Source organism: Suillus fuscotomentosus, assembly GCF_016647785.1.
Source record: "Suillus fuscotomentosus strain FC203 chromosome Unknown F5891scaffold_1, whole genome shotgun sequence".
Classification (NCBI taxonomy): domain Eukaryota; kingdom Fungi; phylum Basidiomycota; class Agaricomycetes; order Boletales; family Suillaceae; genus Suillus; species Suillus fuscotomentosus.
Window position 1 is genome coordinate 1,934,834 of NW_024539513.1, and position 13,464 is coordinate 1,948,297.

The following is a 13,464-nucleotide window of genomic DNA, read 5'->3' on the forward strand; positions in this document are numbered from 1 at the left end:
ATCAGAGTCAAAATCTGTTTCTCTTGGACTGTGCAGGTTCAAAACCTGTCAATGATGAATTTTATTTTCTATAAAAACACACCTGGTTTTCTGAGAAACTCATCTTAAATTATCTTAGCCATGTCATTGCCATGACTCTGGTCTGCATGCTTTTTGAACTCTACACACTCTGAAGGTCTGTCTTTGTCGATCCTAAATCCCTCTGAGTAATCATTTGCCCATGGACATTTTCTATATCTATTTCTGTTAAACCAAGCAGGCTTAAAACCTGTATAATAACATGGTTTTTGTTTGGCCATTAAAACTTGCCTTGAATGCAAGCTCATGAGTCATTGCATCCCACCATTTTGTGTGGTGGTCAAATGCAGATAAATGTGCCTTGAGGGCTCACTTCTGATTGAGTTCATTGGAAGTGCATATCACTGGTCTTAGCCAAGCAGTCATTACAACAGAATCCAAATCTGTCTGGCAGAATCCAAATCTGTCTGTGCAGGTTCAAAACCTGTCAAAGATGAAATTGCAAGTGATCATCAGAGTCAAAATCTATTTCTCTTGACTTGGTAGGTTTGAAACCTGCCAATGATGACATTTTTATTTTATAAAATCACACCCTGTCCCATATCAAGCACTGCATTTTTGTGCCTGCCCTACATTACATGTCCATCTATTGTCCAATCCAATACTGCTAATATATTTTCATTATTTTATTTTTATGTCATGCTGAAGGGTACACCCAGCTACAGACCACAATGTATAGATGCAAGAGAAGCATTCTCGCTATATTCTGCTGCAAAACTAGTGCAAAGCAGTAGCACCTGGGCTGCATTGAAAAAGATAAAACAGACACGAATGATATCACTTTGATGAATACTTCAAAATGTCTAACTGTCCCTATTTTCTTGCACTTGGGTCTCTGAGAATCTATGCACTGCAAAATATTTTGCAAGCAGGTTTTGAACCTGCATGGTTTGAAAGAAACAGATTTTGACTCTGTTGCAACATCTACTTGGCTAAGACCAGTGATATGAAGCTCTCAGGAAAGTACACATGAGTCGATGTCAAGGTGCAATTTCATAGAATAAAAATGTTATCATTGGCAGGTTTTAAACTTGCACATTCCAAGAGAAACAGATTTTGACTCTGGTAATCACTTGACAATTTGATCCTTGGTAGGTTTTGAACCCACACAAACAGATTTAGATTCCATCGCATCAACTGCTTGACTAAGACCAGTGAGATGCAGTTCTAATGAACTCATTCAGAAGTGAATCCTCAAGGCACATTCATCTGCATTTTGTCAGTTCTTTCAATAGCATGGTCACTGTTTATTCTTTTATCCTTGATGCAAAGTTCAATATATGACCAAAGTCTTGATGCAAACTCGGAATGATAAGCACAAGAGCAATTTAAATCTCTCCAAAGGTCTTGACTTGGTTGAAGAAGAAGAGCAGATTACACATCAAACTTTCAAGTTTGATCCCAATGACCTGGGTAATGAGGAAGAAATACGCATCTGTAAGGCTGAGATTCAAGGCAAAGATTCAAAAGAGCCATCTGACCACTATTTGCTCATATATAAGGTCGAGGTGCACTGTGTTTGAGACCCTTTCATCATCATGTTGCTCTCCTCTTGCTTTTGAAAGTGCTGTATTGCAGTCTATATTTAATTCATCTGTTCAGCTGAGGGAAAACATCGTGAGTGACAGAGAGCAGGTGGACTTGCTTTGCGAATTCACTTCTGAATGTTTTCTTTAAAGATGCTTCTAACTGGTCTTAGCCAAGCAGTTGATGTGACAGAATCCAAATCTGTCTGCGTGGGTTCAAAACCTGCTAAAGATGAAATTATCAAGTGATCATCAGAGTCAAAATCTGTTTCTCTTGGACCGTGCAGGTTTGAAACCTGCCAATGATAAATTTCATTTTTTATGAAACCACACTTTTACATATGCTCATGGTCGGCTTGCTTACAAGCTCGTCAGAGTTGTGTTCAGCCAAGTGAGTGGTTGTAGTTTCCAAAACTATACAGATGTCCAGTCTGACTTTTCTTCTTGGTTCTTCTGTCAACTTCTTGATTATTATATTCCAATGGCTACTATCTATGGCTCATAATGACGAACCATACAGTGGTAGTGCACTGTAGAAAGCTAAGTTACAAAAACCAGAAACAGAGGCACATATGCCTCACTGAACATGCTTCTACAAGGCACATATCATTCATGACAAAATGTCAAGGTGTGATTTCATGAAATAAAAATGCTATCACTGGCAGGTTTCAAACCTGCGCAGTCCAAGAGAAACAGATTTTGACTCTAATGATCACTTGGCAAATTCATCTTTAGCAGGTTTTGAACCCACGCAGACAGATTTGGATTCTGTCGTATCAACTGCTTGGCTAAGACCAGTCAGATGCACTCCTAATGAATCCAGTCAGAAGTGAATCCTCAATGTATATGTCAAGGTGCATTTTCATCAAATAAAAATGTTATCATCAGCAGGTTTCAAACCTGCGCTGTCCAAGAGAAACAGATTTTGACTCTGGTGATCACTTGAAAATTTCATCTTTAGCAGGTTTTGAACCCACGCAGACAGATTTAGATTCTGTTCTATCGACTGCTTGACTAAGACCAGTGTGATTCACTTCCACTGAACTCATTCAGAAGTGAACCCTCAAGGCACATTTATCTGCATTTTGTCAGTTCTTAAATCACATGGTCACTGTTGATTCTTTTATCCTGCTTTTATTGCAAAAGACATCAGACTTCTTCTGGGACTCTTGACCTCAAGACCTGTTTATCTAGCAATTGCTCTGAAAAAGTGCAGATGGCAGACCACCACGGTGGGCCCATAATGTTTGTGATGTTTTAGTATTAATGTCTGAGCCACAAGTGACAAGTAACAGTGAAAGGATCACATATGATTGGGCCCAAGAGGGATGTTAGAAATTGATGTCTGCATCCAGTGTGATGAGGTGAAATATCATGGCTGGGATGAAGGCAATGATGTATAAATGCAAGGGTTGGACCTCCTCAGGCTCAGACATCAAATTCTATCTCATCCAATCAGGCCCAAATATTTATTTATGTAAAATATACATCTCTACTTCTTTTTATCTCATCTACCGGTGATGATCTCAAGCTTGATTGATATTGCTGTTGGTTTCATGCACAAATTAGGAATATTTTTTGCTAAAGAATTACTAGAGGCAAATGCAAGTATCCTTGATGCAAACTCGCAATGATAAATACAAAAACAATTTAATTCTCTCCAAAGGTCTCGACTTGGTTGAAGAAATAGACCAGATTACATGTCAAGTTTGATTCTAATGACCTGCAGAATGAGAAAGAATACACATCTATCAAGGCAAATATTCAAGCTGTATTTGAGACCTTTCATCATCTTATTGCTCTCCTCTCACTTTCTGAAAGTGCTGTATCACATTTTGTGTTCAATTCATCTATTTAGCTGAGGGAAAACATTACAAGTAACAGGTAATGGTAGACTTGCCTTGCAGATTCACTTCTTAATGGTCTCTTTAAAGATGCATCTAACTGGTGTTAGTCAAACAGTTGCTGCAACAGAATTCAAATCTGTTTCAAACCCATGTGTGTGGGTTCAAAACCCACTAAAGATGAAATTCCCAGTGATTAACAGAGTCAAAATCTGTTTCTCTTGGACCATGCAGGTTTGAAACCTGCCAATGATAGAATTTGTCTGTTTTTTTAATGAAACCACACCTTGACATATGCTCATCAGAGTTGTGTTTAGCCAAGTGGTCATCCTGGCATAATAGACATCTGTTTCTGTTGGAGTGCAATAGGTTTAAAATCTGTTGAATGTTGCATTTTTTTCATAAGAACATGCCTTGAATATTTACTCATAGACAGTATCTCAGACACTGATCTTCATTAGCCTTAGTCAAGCTGTTGTGATGCTTGGACCCATGCTGGGCAGGAACAAGTGTCTTTCGATACTTGTGTCAGGACCTATAGGAAGTTATGAGGTCTACATCATTTCCACTCTCTCTAGCAACAAGTCCATCTCAGCCAATACTCATCCAGCACCTATCCGCACTCGGATCTGCTTTTCCATACCATCTGTCCATGTGCCTTCCATGTCCACCTACCTCCACTGGTGCATGTTCATTTTCTCTCTGGCTCTTACTCAGGGTCAATGCTAGCAAACTACACAGTTGATCTGAGAGAATGGTACCTGCTACATAGGAGGGAGTGATTAATTCCACCAAGAGAGCTCAAGGCAGTGCTAGACAGAGCCACCACATTAGCACCAGAGCAATCCAAGCAGAAGAAACATTTATCTTTTACACCAGCATTCCTAACAGCCATTTGCGACCAGTTGAACCTAAACTCTCTGCTTGACACAGCAGTATTCGTGTGTCTCACCATGATCTTCTACTCTGTAGCAAGATTGGGTGAATTCACAGTCAGTGCCATCAGAGAATTTGACCTGAAGATACACATTACCAGATCAAACATGTCAGAGACAACAGACCGCAACGACCTCTCCATTACCAGATTTTACCTCCTAAAGATGAAGTACGCTCCTATCAAAGGAGAGAACACATTCTGGGCTGCACAAGATGGGCCAACAGATCCCAAAGCAGCCTTAGAGAATCATTTCAGAGTGAATCCAACAGAGAATCCAGGATAAATGCACTTTTTTGCCTGGAAGCACTCCAGGGGAATGTGTCCACTCTCAAAGAAAGCACTGCTCAAGAGAACAATGTTGGCAGCAGCAGCAGGGTTACCTAGCCTCAAGGGTCATAGTCTCCATATAGGAGGGGCACTGGAATACTTGCTGTGCAGGGTGCCATTTGACATGGTCAAAACCATGGGCAGACAGTCTGGAGAAGTGTTCACAATCTATCTGAGAGAGCATGCTACAATCCTCACACCTTATATACAGGCATCGCCAGTTCTCAAGCCATTCATGTGACACACTATGCCTCGCATTTAATAGCTGCCTGCAGTGAGTCCATCTCCTAACAGACAAGGGCATCAAGTTTCACTGCATGTAATGTTGTACTTCTAGAAATTGGGAACACAGCTCACCTTATGCCTTTTTAGGCACATACCATGTTTCAAACTAGAATGCTGTAGAGACTGACATCTCTGTGGCCTTGCAGAGGCTATATATGCAACCATCTCAAAGTACAGTTTGATGCACAACTTGTGCCAATATCTCTCCAATCATTCCCTATGTGAAGCGAAACTCTCCCATGCCAAGTGCCAAGCACGCACTACCTTCCCATACATTGGCTGCCCCAAGCGCTGCATTCTCGTGCGCTTTCCCATGCTCGAAGCGCTCTATGTTGCATGACCATCCATTGTCCAAACTAACCTCACTGGTATGTGTTCATATCATTTTCTTCATATCAGACCATATTATATTTTAATGATTGCTCAATTCTCATGTCATGGACCCTTATTACATACCTTACCTACTTGCTTCAGCTCCGCTTCAGGGGCGCATTTTTAGACATATATAAACACCTGTAGTTCATATTTAACATCATTGAATCATATAGAAGCTCCCTGCACCTCACTATCAGTGTACAGCTCATCCATCACATGCCATAGTCAGTAGCTATTAGCAATAAGAATATCCTTAACATCCATTATGAACCTCCCTTATAAACCCACCTCACGCCTCTCTCACACTTTGTGCTGCTCAAGTGCTCCGTAATGCGCTCATGCCTCACACGCTTTCCCGCGCCTCATGTTGGCCGACAAACAGCACCCTCTGCACCAATCCCTAGATCCTTGTTGCACTTGCTTCCCCTTTAGGGTCAAATGCACTTGTCACTTCAAGCATACAGCTTAGGCAAGCAGACTCAACACATAGTTCAGTATACCACCAACTGAATTGTTGTACCTACAACACCCTGCAGGACTTTGCCCAAGAACCCAACAAGTAGTACAATAGCTGTGTCTACCACAGTAGCACATCGTCACGAGAGAGATCAATATTTTTTTATGTCAACACCACTATCTTCATGACACGATGTAGAGAATCATGCCTCTCATGGCGTGATATGGCAGTTGCCACTAGGGAGTATACAGCACAAACTCGCAGCACCACTCTGTGTGCAGTCCGCAGCTATCCCTATACGAGGCACAGCTTTCCCATGCACACCCTTCCCACGCTTCACGATGTATATGTGCGCGTACTTTCCCATGCTTGAGTGCCCTATAGCACCAGCCATCCAGATGCATCCATCCACTGTCCTCCAAGTTCTCTAGTGTGTATATTTCTGTTTCTCTCATCTGTATATTGTTCCACTTTATTTTTATCATGGACCCTTACTTATATATATCTCTACATACCTACTCAGTAGCGCTTCGGCTCCGCATTACAGTGCTTAGGCACGCTATATAAGCGCCAGCAGTACTTACTTTTCCTACCTTTCACTTACCTTTTCACCCAACTTTACTTACATACTTAATACCTAGAAAGTCACAGTAGAAATCTATTCATTAGCACATCGCATCTCACATTTCTTATCTTGCTTTATATCATAACTTAAGCTTAGTCTCTCATTTCCGCATACATGCACGTACTTTCCCGCACTTTGCGCATTCCTGCGCCTTTGTGCCTTGCGCGCACCTGCGCGCTTTCTCGCGCCTCGCTTCAGCGTGTACCTCTAGATCTTCGCTGCACTCGCTTCCCCTTTAGGGTCGAACACACTTGTCTCCTCAAGTAATGCAGACTGGGCAACGCGCGACCTTACAACTATTTACAGATACAGTCAGGAGCATCATTTGTTCCTCTCAGTATTGTTGTTTCTACAATGAGTCGAAGTTTAGTCCTCAGCATTGGATTGATGATGCAGGTTGTGTGCACCATGATATCTGATTTTTCACTTTTAGCTTTGGCTGCCACTGAACTCAAAGCTGATGTTCATCAGGAAATTCTCACATTACTTATTTTGTCCTTAAATGGACTTATCTACACTTATTTACACTTAAGTGTCTTGGCAAAAGGTGGATCTACTTGTCCAACATTAGTGAGAAAAAAAATGTTGATGTATATTAACATACATGTTTTATTATATTTCATACTAAAAAAATATGAAACATGCCAGGTGAATGATGTGAGAGATAGCAAATGAGTTTTGGGACAAGTGAGATAAGCTGATTCAGGAGATTAAGGAATGTGTGAATTTACTGATGCTTGAACTGGATGCTAATGATGGTATGGCGAGTGAGGGTGATGATGAAGATAGTTGCAGTGTTTTGCTGCTGGAGGATGATATAAATATTGTTTGATTTTTGTTCTATCTACCTATCAATCATTGATCTCATTTGCCTACTCATTTTCATACTCAGGCCGTGGCTCAGGCCAAGCTGGGCCAGGGCCAAGTTGTTGTTGAGGGCTTTGCCTGGCTTGTGAAGGTGGATGGTGCCGGAGTTTCCAGATCCCTGCCTTTCTGGTAAAAGCCGAGTTGGAGCCGGGCTGAGCCGAGCCATGACATAACTATGCGGCAGTGGCGGCGTGGACATCTAGTAGAGAAACCCGTCACTATATGTTATGAGCAAGTCTACTGTATTGTCATATTTCTTGCTATGCATCATATACACGCCTCCCGTGTAGATATCTAGACTGGTGACCAGCCCCTCTATGAGGCAAGCCGTCGATAGAGGGACTGGTAAAACTGGGTTTGAATTCGGATACTGAGCGGATTCCCAAGGTAACGTGATGGATAATCCTTTTTGGAGATATCGGAGACCACGTGAAGTTTTGCTAAGTTTTCATTAAGTCCTAACTTAGTCTTGTATATATCAGTGTCACCGTCCGACTTGACGTCGACAGTCGAGCGCGCTAACAGCTGCTGGGCAGTTTCGTTCACTGCTTCCATTGCTCTTTCTGTGTATCTATTGCTTTATGTTATTACTCTCGCTTGTTCTATAACTCCTGGACCAGTCAGACTTGGACCCTTCACTCAAGATGCGAGGCTCTGAGGCTTCGATGATTCTCGACAGTGACTTGAATCGTTCATTCGACTCTGGTTTCGTGGACGTCACAATGGGTACAGCTTCTCCACGACTCTCATGGCACGAGCGCATCAAAACTGCTATCAAGATTCTCCGAGACGGGCGCATATCCATTCTTGACTTTATGTCTACGATCCTGGATCCTTCACAGCTCGATTTCGCTGTCAATCGTGACCGAATATACTACTCTTTGAAGGAGGAGAAGGAAAATCTCAAGGATGAGTCCTCACGAGGGAAACTGGAACAGGTGTTGGACCATATGTTTGCCGACGCACGAGGGCGCTCTCGACTGCTGAACTGCATCAGTAAATTCACACTTTTCTTGGCCGCCCTTATTTGCAAAATTAAAACTTAATTACAACTTATTTACCATTATTTACTTGAGCGCGTGCAAACGAAAGGAGACGCGCGACAAACAAGTGCAATAATTGATCAAAAGGTAGCACGTGACAAACAAGCGTGATAATACAGCGATAAGCCATCAAAAGTGCCTTCGTCAATTGCAAGTAACAGAAGTGAAGTAAGTACTACTAAGACTCATTTTAGCTATGATAGATTGACGAGATGGTGTTGATTACAGTCCATGGCAGCCTCAAAAACGTTCGTTTGCGGGCGGGGGAGCAGGTGCCAGTGGGGCGATGTAGTGATCAGGGCGGATGCTGCCATTCGGGCTGAAGCAGAGGCGGAGGCGGAGGAGGCGAACACGGAGGGGGCCTCGTTGGGCTTTTGGAAAAGGATGAAGAGGTGGATGTGGAGCAGGGATCGAGACGAGACGAAACGCGTTGCGTGAGGCGCGTGGGGTGATTCCAAACTACAGTGAGTACTGAGATGTCCGATAATCGACGAGCACTCACCATTCGTTATGATAGTGTCGTCTCAGTGTCTCGTGGCCTGTAAATATAAGCCGTCAGCGTTGTAGCATTGTACACTAGGTAGAACGAACACGAACCTTTTTGCCGTCCTCCTCGCCATTTCTCATAGCCTCTTCGACACTCTTCTCCGTGATCGCTCTCCACACCCGAGTTCGCGAATGACGTGTTGAACCCCTCATTGAGTGACTTCGCAGAGTTGAAGATCTTGGGCAGGACGAAGTTGAGGAGGGCCAATAGTTCGGGAACATTGTTCTGAAGGGGGGTACCGGTGAGGATGAGGCGGTAGCGGAAATGGTAGTACTGCGTCAGCGTCTGTGCAAGGGTACCGGTGAGGATGAGGCAGTAGCGGGAATGGTAGTACTGCGTCAGCGTCTGTGCAAGTTTCGACTGGGTGTTCTTCATGCGATGTCCCTCTGATAGCAAGCATGAACAACATAACCAAAAAAAAAAATCAAACCCACTTACCAATGATCATATGCACCCATTTGAGTTTGCTGAGAATAGGTCGGTCCTTGATGATGTACTCGTACGTAGTGAGCAGAACCTGGAACTGGCCCATCTGCAGGTCGCCTTGGAGGTTTCGACGTTGTGCAGGGTTGCCCTTGTATGAGATCATTTTCAGTGTCGGCGCCCACTTTGCGAATTCGCCAGACCAGTCCATCATTGTCGATAGAGGCACGATCTCGAGGAATTAAATATTCTAATGGGATCTGACCGTTAAAAACAGATCAAAATTTGAATTGAAGACGTACCTATGCCATACATGGCGGTCAGGAGGCTATCTCGAACGCATGATGATCAGCGAACTTGTTGACATAAAATGAGCGGAAACAATCAATGGAATGGTAGAACTTAAGGTCGTGAGGGATGTACTCCGAACCGTACATAGGTATCAGGTGTGCTGCACGGAACACCGTCTCGATATGAATAACAGCAAGGTTCCGGGAACCACCCTCGTGGAAACTGGGATGGACCATCCACATGCCAGTGTCTTCGTCAGCACAATCATCAATCTTCTCAAACCAATGAATGAGAGCGCATGGATATACTTCCCAGTTGTGCTTGAAAGAAAAGAAGCATACAATTCTCGCAACTTCGAGTCCTCGCATGCCTTGAGTGTCCGAATCAGTGTCGATGAACACACAGTCATTGCGCAGGTACTCGTTTCTCCAGAGTGGACATGCACGGATATGTTCCCGTCGCATGCCACCAGTACCACTCAGATCGCTGGGAGCAAAGAAGGTTGCGGCAGCAGAATTGAAGACCTGGAGCTTGCCTTCATGCCGAGGCAAGCTACCAGTTGGGACATCTGCAGGATCGCGGGGATCATCTTGGTTGAGCTGAGTGAACAAAAAGTGTCGAATGAGGCGTCGCAGATCTGGAACAGCAACTTCGTGTGCTAACGCCGCTACTGTTCGCGCCCGTTTTCGTTCTGTATGATACAATAGTTAGCATCGAGATTTGACGCTGCATGGTATCACTTACGAGGAGTTTTGGCAAGCACTACATAACCAAGTACTGTTGGACCATCAACTACCTCACCGTCATCGATATCGATGTCTGGTTGCGGTTCAATGGCATGGGCATCTGGCTGTGGTGCAATAGGAGGGACAGCCTGTTCATCTTCATCCGGTGCTGTATGTTGCTGTTTGAGTATGCGAGAAGACGACCAGAGAAAGAAATCTTACTGAGAGCGGCTAAAGCACTTGATAAAATAGTGCCAGTGAGCATCCCTCGTGCATCAAAGTCCACACGGGATGCTGCAAGCTTGTCAAGGCGTTGATTGGTTACAAGCATCTGACCAAGAGCATTATGCCTGCTTGACCAACGCCAAGGCTCCTTTACAGCCTTGATATGTTTTGATTCTGTGATTGACGAGCATAGTCCGTTCGGGGCACCGAAAAGTCGAATCATGTCCGTATAATGAATCATTGAGTGCTGGCGAGGGAGTGAGAAGGTAGGAACAACGAGATCAAATATCTGGCGATAGCGATGGAACCAGTGAAGTGCGTCTTGCATCTGGTTCAGGGTATCTTCGGTGACAACATCGCGCCGCGCAAGATAACAAAATTCTAACAATGCGCGAAATGCGCGAACCATATCTCCAGGCACATGGCCTTCAATAGCTGGAAGAAAGACCTTCATGAGCGCTTTCGAATCATCACCCGTCCACTGTTTGAAGTCGCGGCCTTGAGGAAATCGTCGTAGACCAGAAAATGATGGTGCAGCAGCGCCTCTGACTTAAATTAGAAGAGAATATCAATATAATGAATGAAGGGCATACCTGCGATCTATGTCGCTCATAATCTCCTCCGCCCGCCTGGTCCCGTGCACAGCCTTGAGGTACTTTGCTACCCAGTCGACGAGATGGTCTTTGAAAGCACCTTTGATGAGCTGATGGAGGAGGTCGAATGACAGTAACTCATGGATATCTGCTCGGGGGAAGTCGTTCGTAAAGGGCTACACAATACATATTAGTTTCGAATTGCAGAGCGGCCGGCTCCACTCACGACGAGATCACCAATGATACCGAATTCATCCCATAATACATCCCCATGTAGCTCACCAATAAGGAACTCAGTGTGCTCACGACAGCGATCCATGCCACCATTGTCGAGGTTCGTTCGAACTGCAATACATCTATGTGTATTGTTAGTACAGATGGATAATGATTACAACTTCCAATACTCACTTCGGGCACCAATGCTTAACAATACAGGATAGCACTAGTTGTTCCTCGTAATCCGCGATGTAGGGTCCTAGACTGTATATAATGCGCCGAAAATGTCCATCTCCACAGCGCACAACTTCGTATTCGGTCATTGCGGATTTCAAGCTAGAGAGAATGGCAGATAGCGAGCTGTGGAATAGCTGGCGACGAAATATCCGAAACGCATCATCTTTTGAATGCTTCTTGTCAGCTGTAGTGCAGTAAGTCAGATGAGGCGCAATAAAATCTAAAATATCAACACACGTACTTTTGGGTATGGCGAGGAAACCGATTATGACAAGAGCATCGCGGTGAGCACGCCGTACACTGTTGCGTACATTGCCGATCGAGGCATAGAGGGGATAGTACTCGTTGTTACCAGTGCCCACAGAAACGGTAGTCTTATCACTACCGAGAATGATTGGGACTAACGCAGATCCATGCGTCTCTGGATCTTTTGATATGATGTCCTTGATGAAGCGTTAGCTCTGTCCCGAGCAGTAATAGATGGAAAACATACTGATTGTTTCCATGCCCAGTCTCCAGACATGAAGTCTTTCCAACGGCGCGTCTTGTCCGATGCATTGTATTCACGAAATGGCGTATAGTCGATTTCATCTTTGAAGGTGGGGTTGGCTAGTATGTTGTGCGCCATCGCGCGAGGGTCCCTATACCAGACATCGAATTCATCATCCATCCATGGCGGGACAACCTCAGGGCGTTCTCCTGTGTACTGAACCGAGAAAGATTGCCAGGGGACATCACCAAGCTGTGTCGCATCTATGACATTGTGGAGATCTTTATGATCGGCGAATGGAGGGACATCGCGGTGTTTCACGAGAGTTGCGGCCATTAAATCACATAAGAAATCCAGGTTTTTGGCAGACATATGGCATTTTTTGAACGCGAACTCAGCCGCCTCAAATTCTATTCTATTGCGATATGGGCTCCAGTCGTCAGGAGCCTTTTGTGGCATGGGAGTTGGAGGGGCGCCATGTGGCAGAAATTCTCCATCAGCCGTGCATGGTCGTCCTAAGCATAGATCTAAGTCAAAAACAAAAACAACAAGAGTACAGATGTAAATGAACGTACCGTTTAACATCGAATGGTATGTACGATAACAACGCTCACTTGAATCGGTAAATTCTGCGTCAGCGTTGTCCGAATCCTCATGAGTTGGTTCAGAGGGCATAGGAGGTGATGGCTGGGGAGGTTGTGAGAAATCCCGAGGAGGCGGTGAGAAATCCGGAGGTGGTGGTGAGAAATCTCGAGGGTGGGATGGTGACCGGGATGGTTGAGGAGGTCCTGGAGCAGGTATATTTGGGTGGAGTGAACGCCTGTGTTGAGTGAGACCTGATTGGTTTCGAAACCAGCGTGCGCAGCCTGGAGCCGGGCATGGAAGCTGAAGTAGGTGGTGAGCACGGCGGGGAGGCATATATGTGTTGTAGGCCAAGTTGATGTTGGCAGTCGAAAAGTATATCTGAAGGTGAACGAGAAATTCGGACCGGCACCAATGTGACCAAACCAGGCTAAATGCACAAATGAAGGCTAGATTCGGGGGTTCTTGAAAGCGCCCAAATTACATAGGCTCATTGACGTTCGAGCAACACCAGAAACTTGAAGGTGTCCAATACAGTGAACTCTGGGTTCACAGCACCCGAAATATGCCGAAAGTGTTACTGAACTGCCTCCTTGCCGGACAGGTTTTAGTAAATGTTGATGTTCAAACTGCTTGCCGAGAAGCGCTTGATGAACATTGACGCCTTGCAGCAAAACTATGGGTAAAAATTAATATTCGGACTACTGGGGCTGGTGAAAAATACTGGTAGACAAACATTTGGGAGCGGCAGGCACGAAAGGATCGCGGTAA

The 13,464-nt window shown here is 44.4% G+C and overlaps 3 protein-coding genes across 3 annotated transcripts; 1 reads left to right on the top strand and 2 right to left on the bottom strand.

Moving 5' to 3' along the window:
• Nucleotides 1–1,358: 1,358 nt before the first annotated feature.
• Nucleotides 1,359–2,113, top strand: F5891DRAFT_1206177 (uncharacterized protein; the record flags this gene model as incomplete). The annotated part of the gene is made up of 3 exons (XM_041369032.1): nucleotides 1,359–1,586; nucleotides 1,681–1,695; nucleotides 1,758–2,113. 3 exons carry the CDS (start codon nucleotides 1,359–1,361, stop codon nucleotides 1,851–1,853), a joined length of 339 nt encoding a protein of 112 aa, XP_041234295.1. The 3' UTR covers nucleotides 1,854–2,113.
• A 6,987-nt stretch (nucleotides 2,114–9,100) lies between these two features.
• Nucleotides 9,101–9,452, bottom strand: F5891DRAFT_909981 (uncharacterized protein; the record flags this gene model as incomplete). Its single annotated transcript, XM_041373607.1, has 2 exons — nucleotides 9,101–9,295; nucleotides 9,342–9,452. Coding segments are annotated over 2 exons (306 nt in total), but the record flags the coding sequence as incomplete, so codon positions are not given.
• A 202-nt stretch (nucleotides 9,453–9,654) lies between these two features.
• On the bottom strand, nucleotides 9,655–13,029 carry F5891DRAFT_1180267 (uncharacterized protein; the record flags this gene model as incomplete). The annotated part of the gene is made up of 9 exons (XM_041365898.1): nucleotides 9,655–10,316; nucleotides 10,370–10,519; nucleotides 10,573–11,120; nucleotides 11,169–11,344; nucleotides 11,395–11,524; nucleotides 11,577–11,805; nucleotides 11,863–12,064; nucleotides 12,115–12,626; nucleotides 12,687–13,029. The coding sequence occupies 9 exons, from the start codon at nucleotides 13,027–13,029 to the stop codon at nucleotides 9,655–9,657; spliced, it is 2,952 nt and encodes a 983-aa protein (XP_041234297.1).
• Nucleotides 13,030–13,464: the final 435 nt, after the last annotated feature.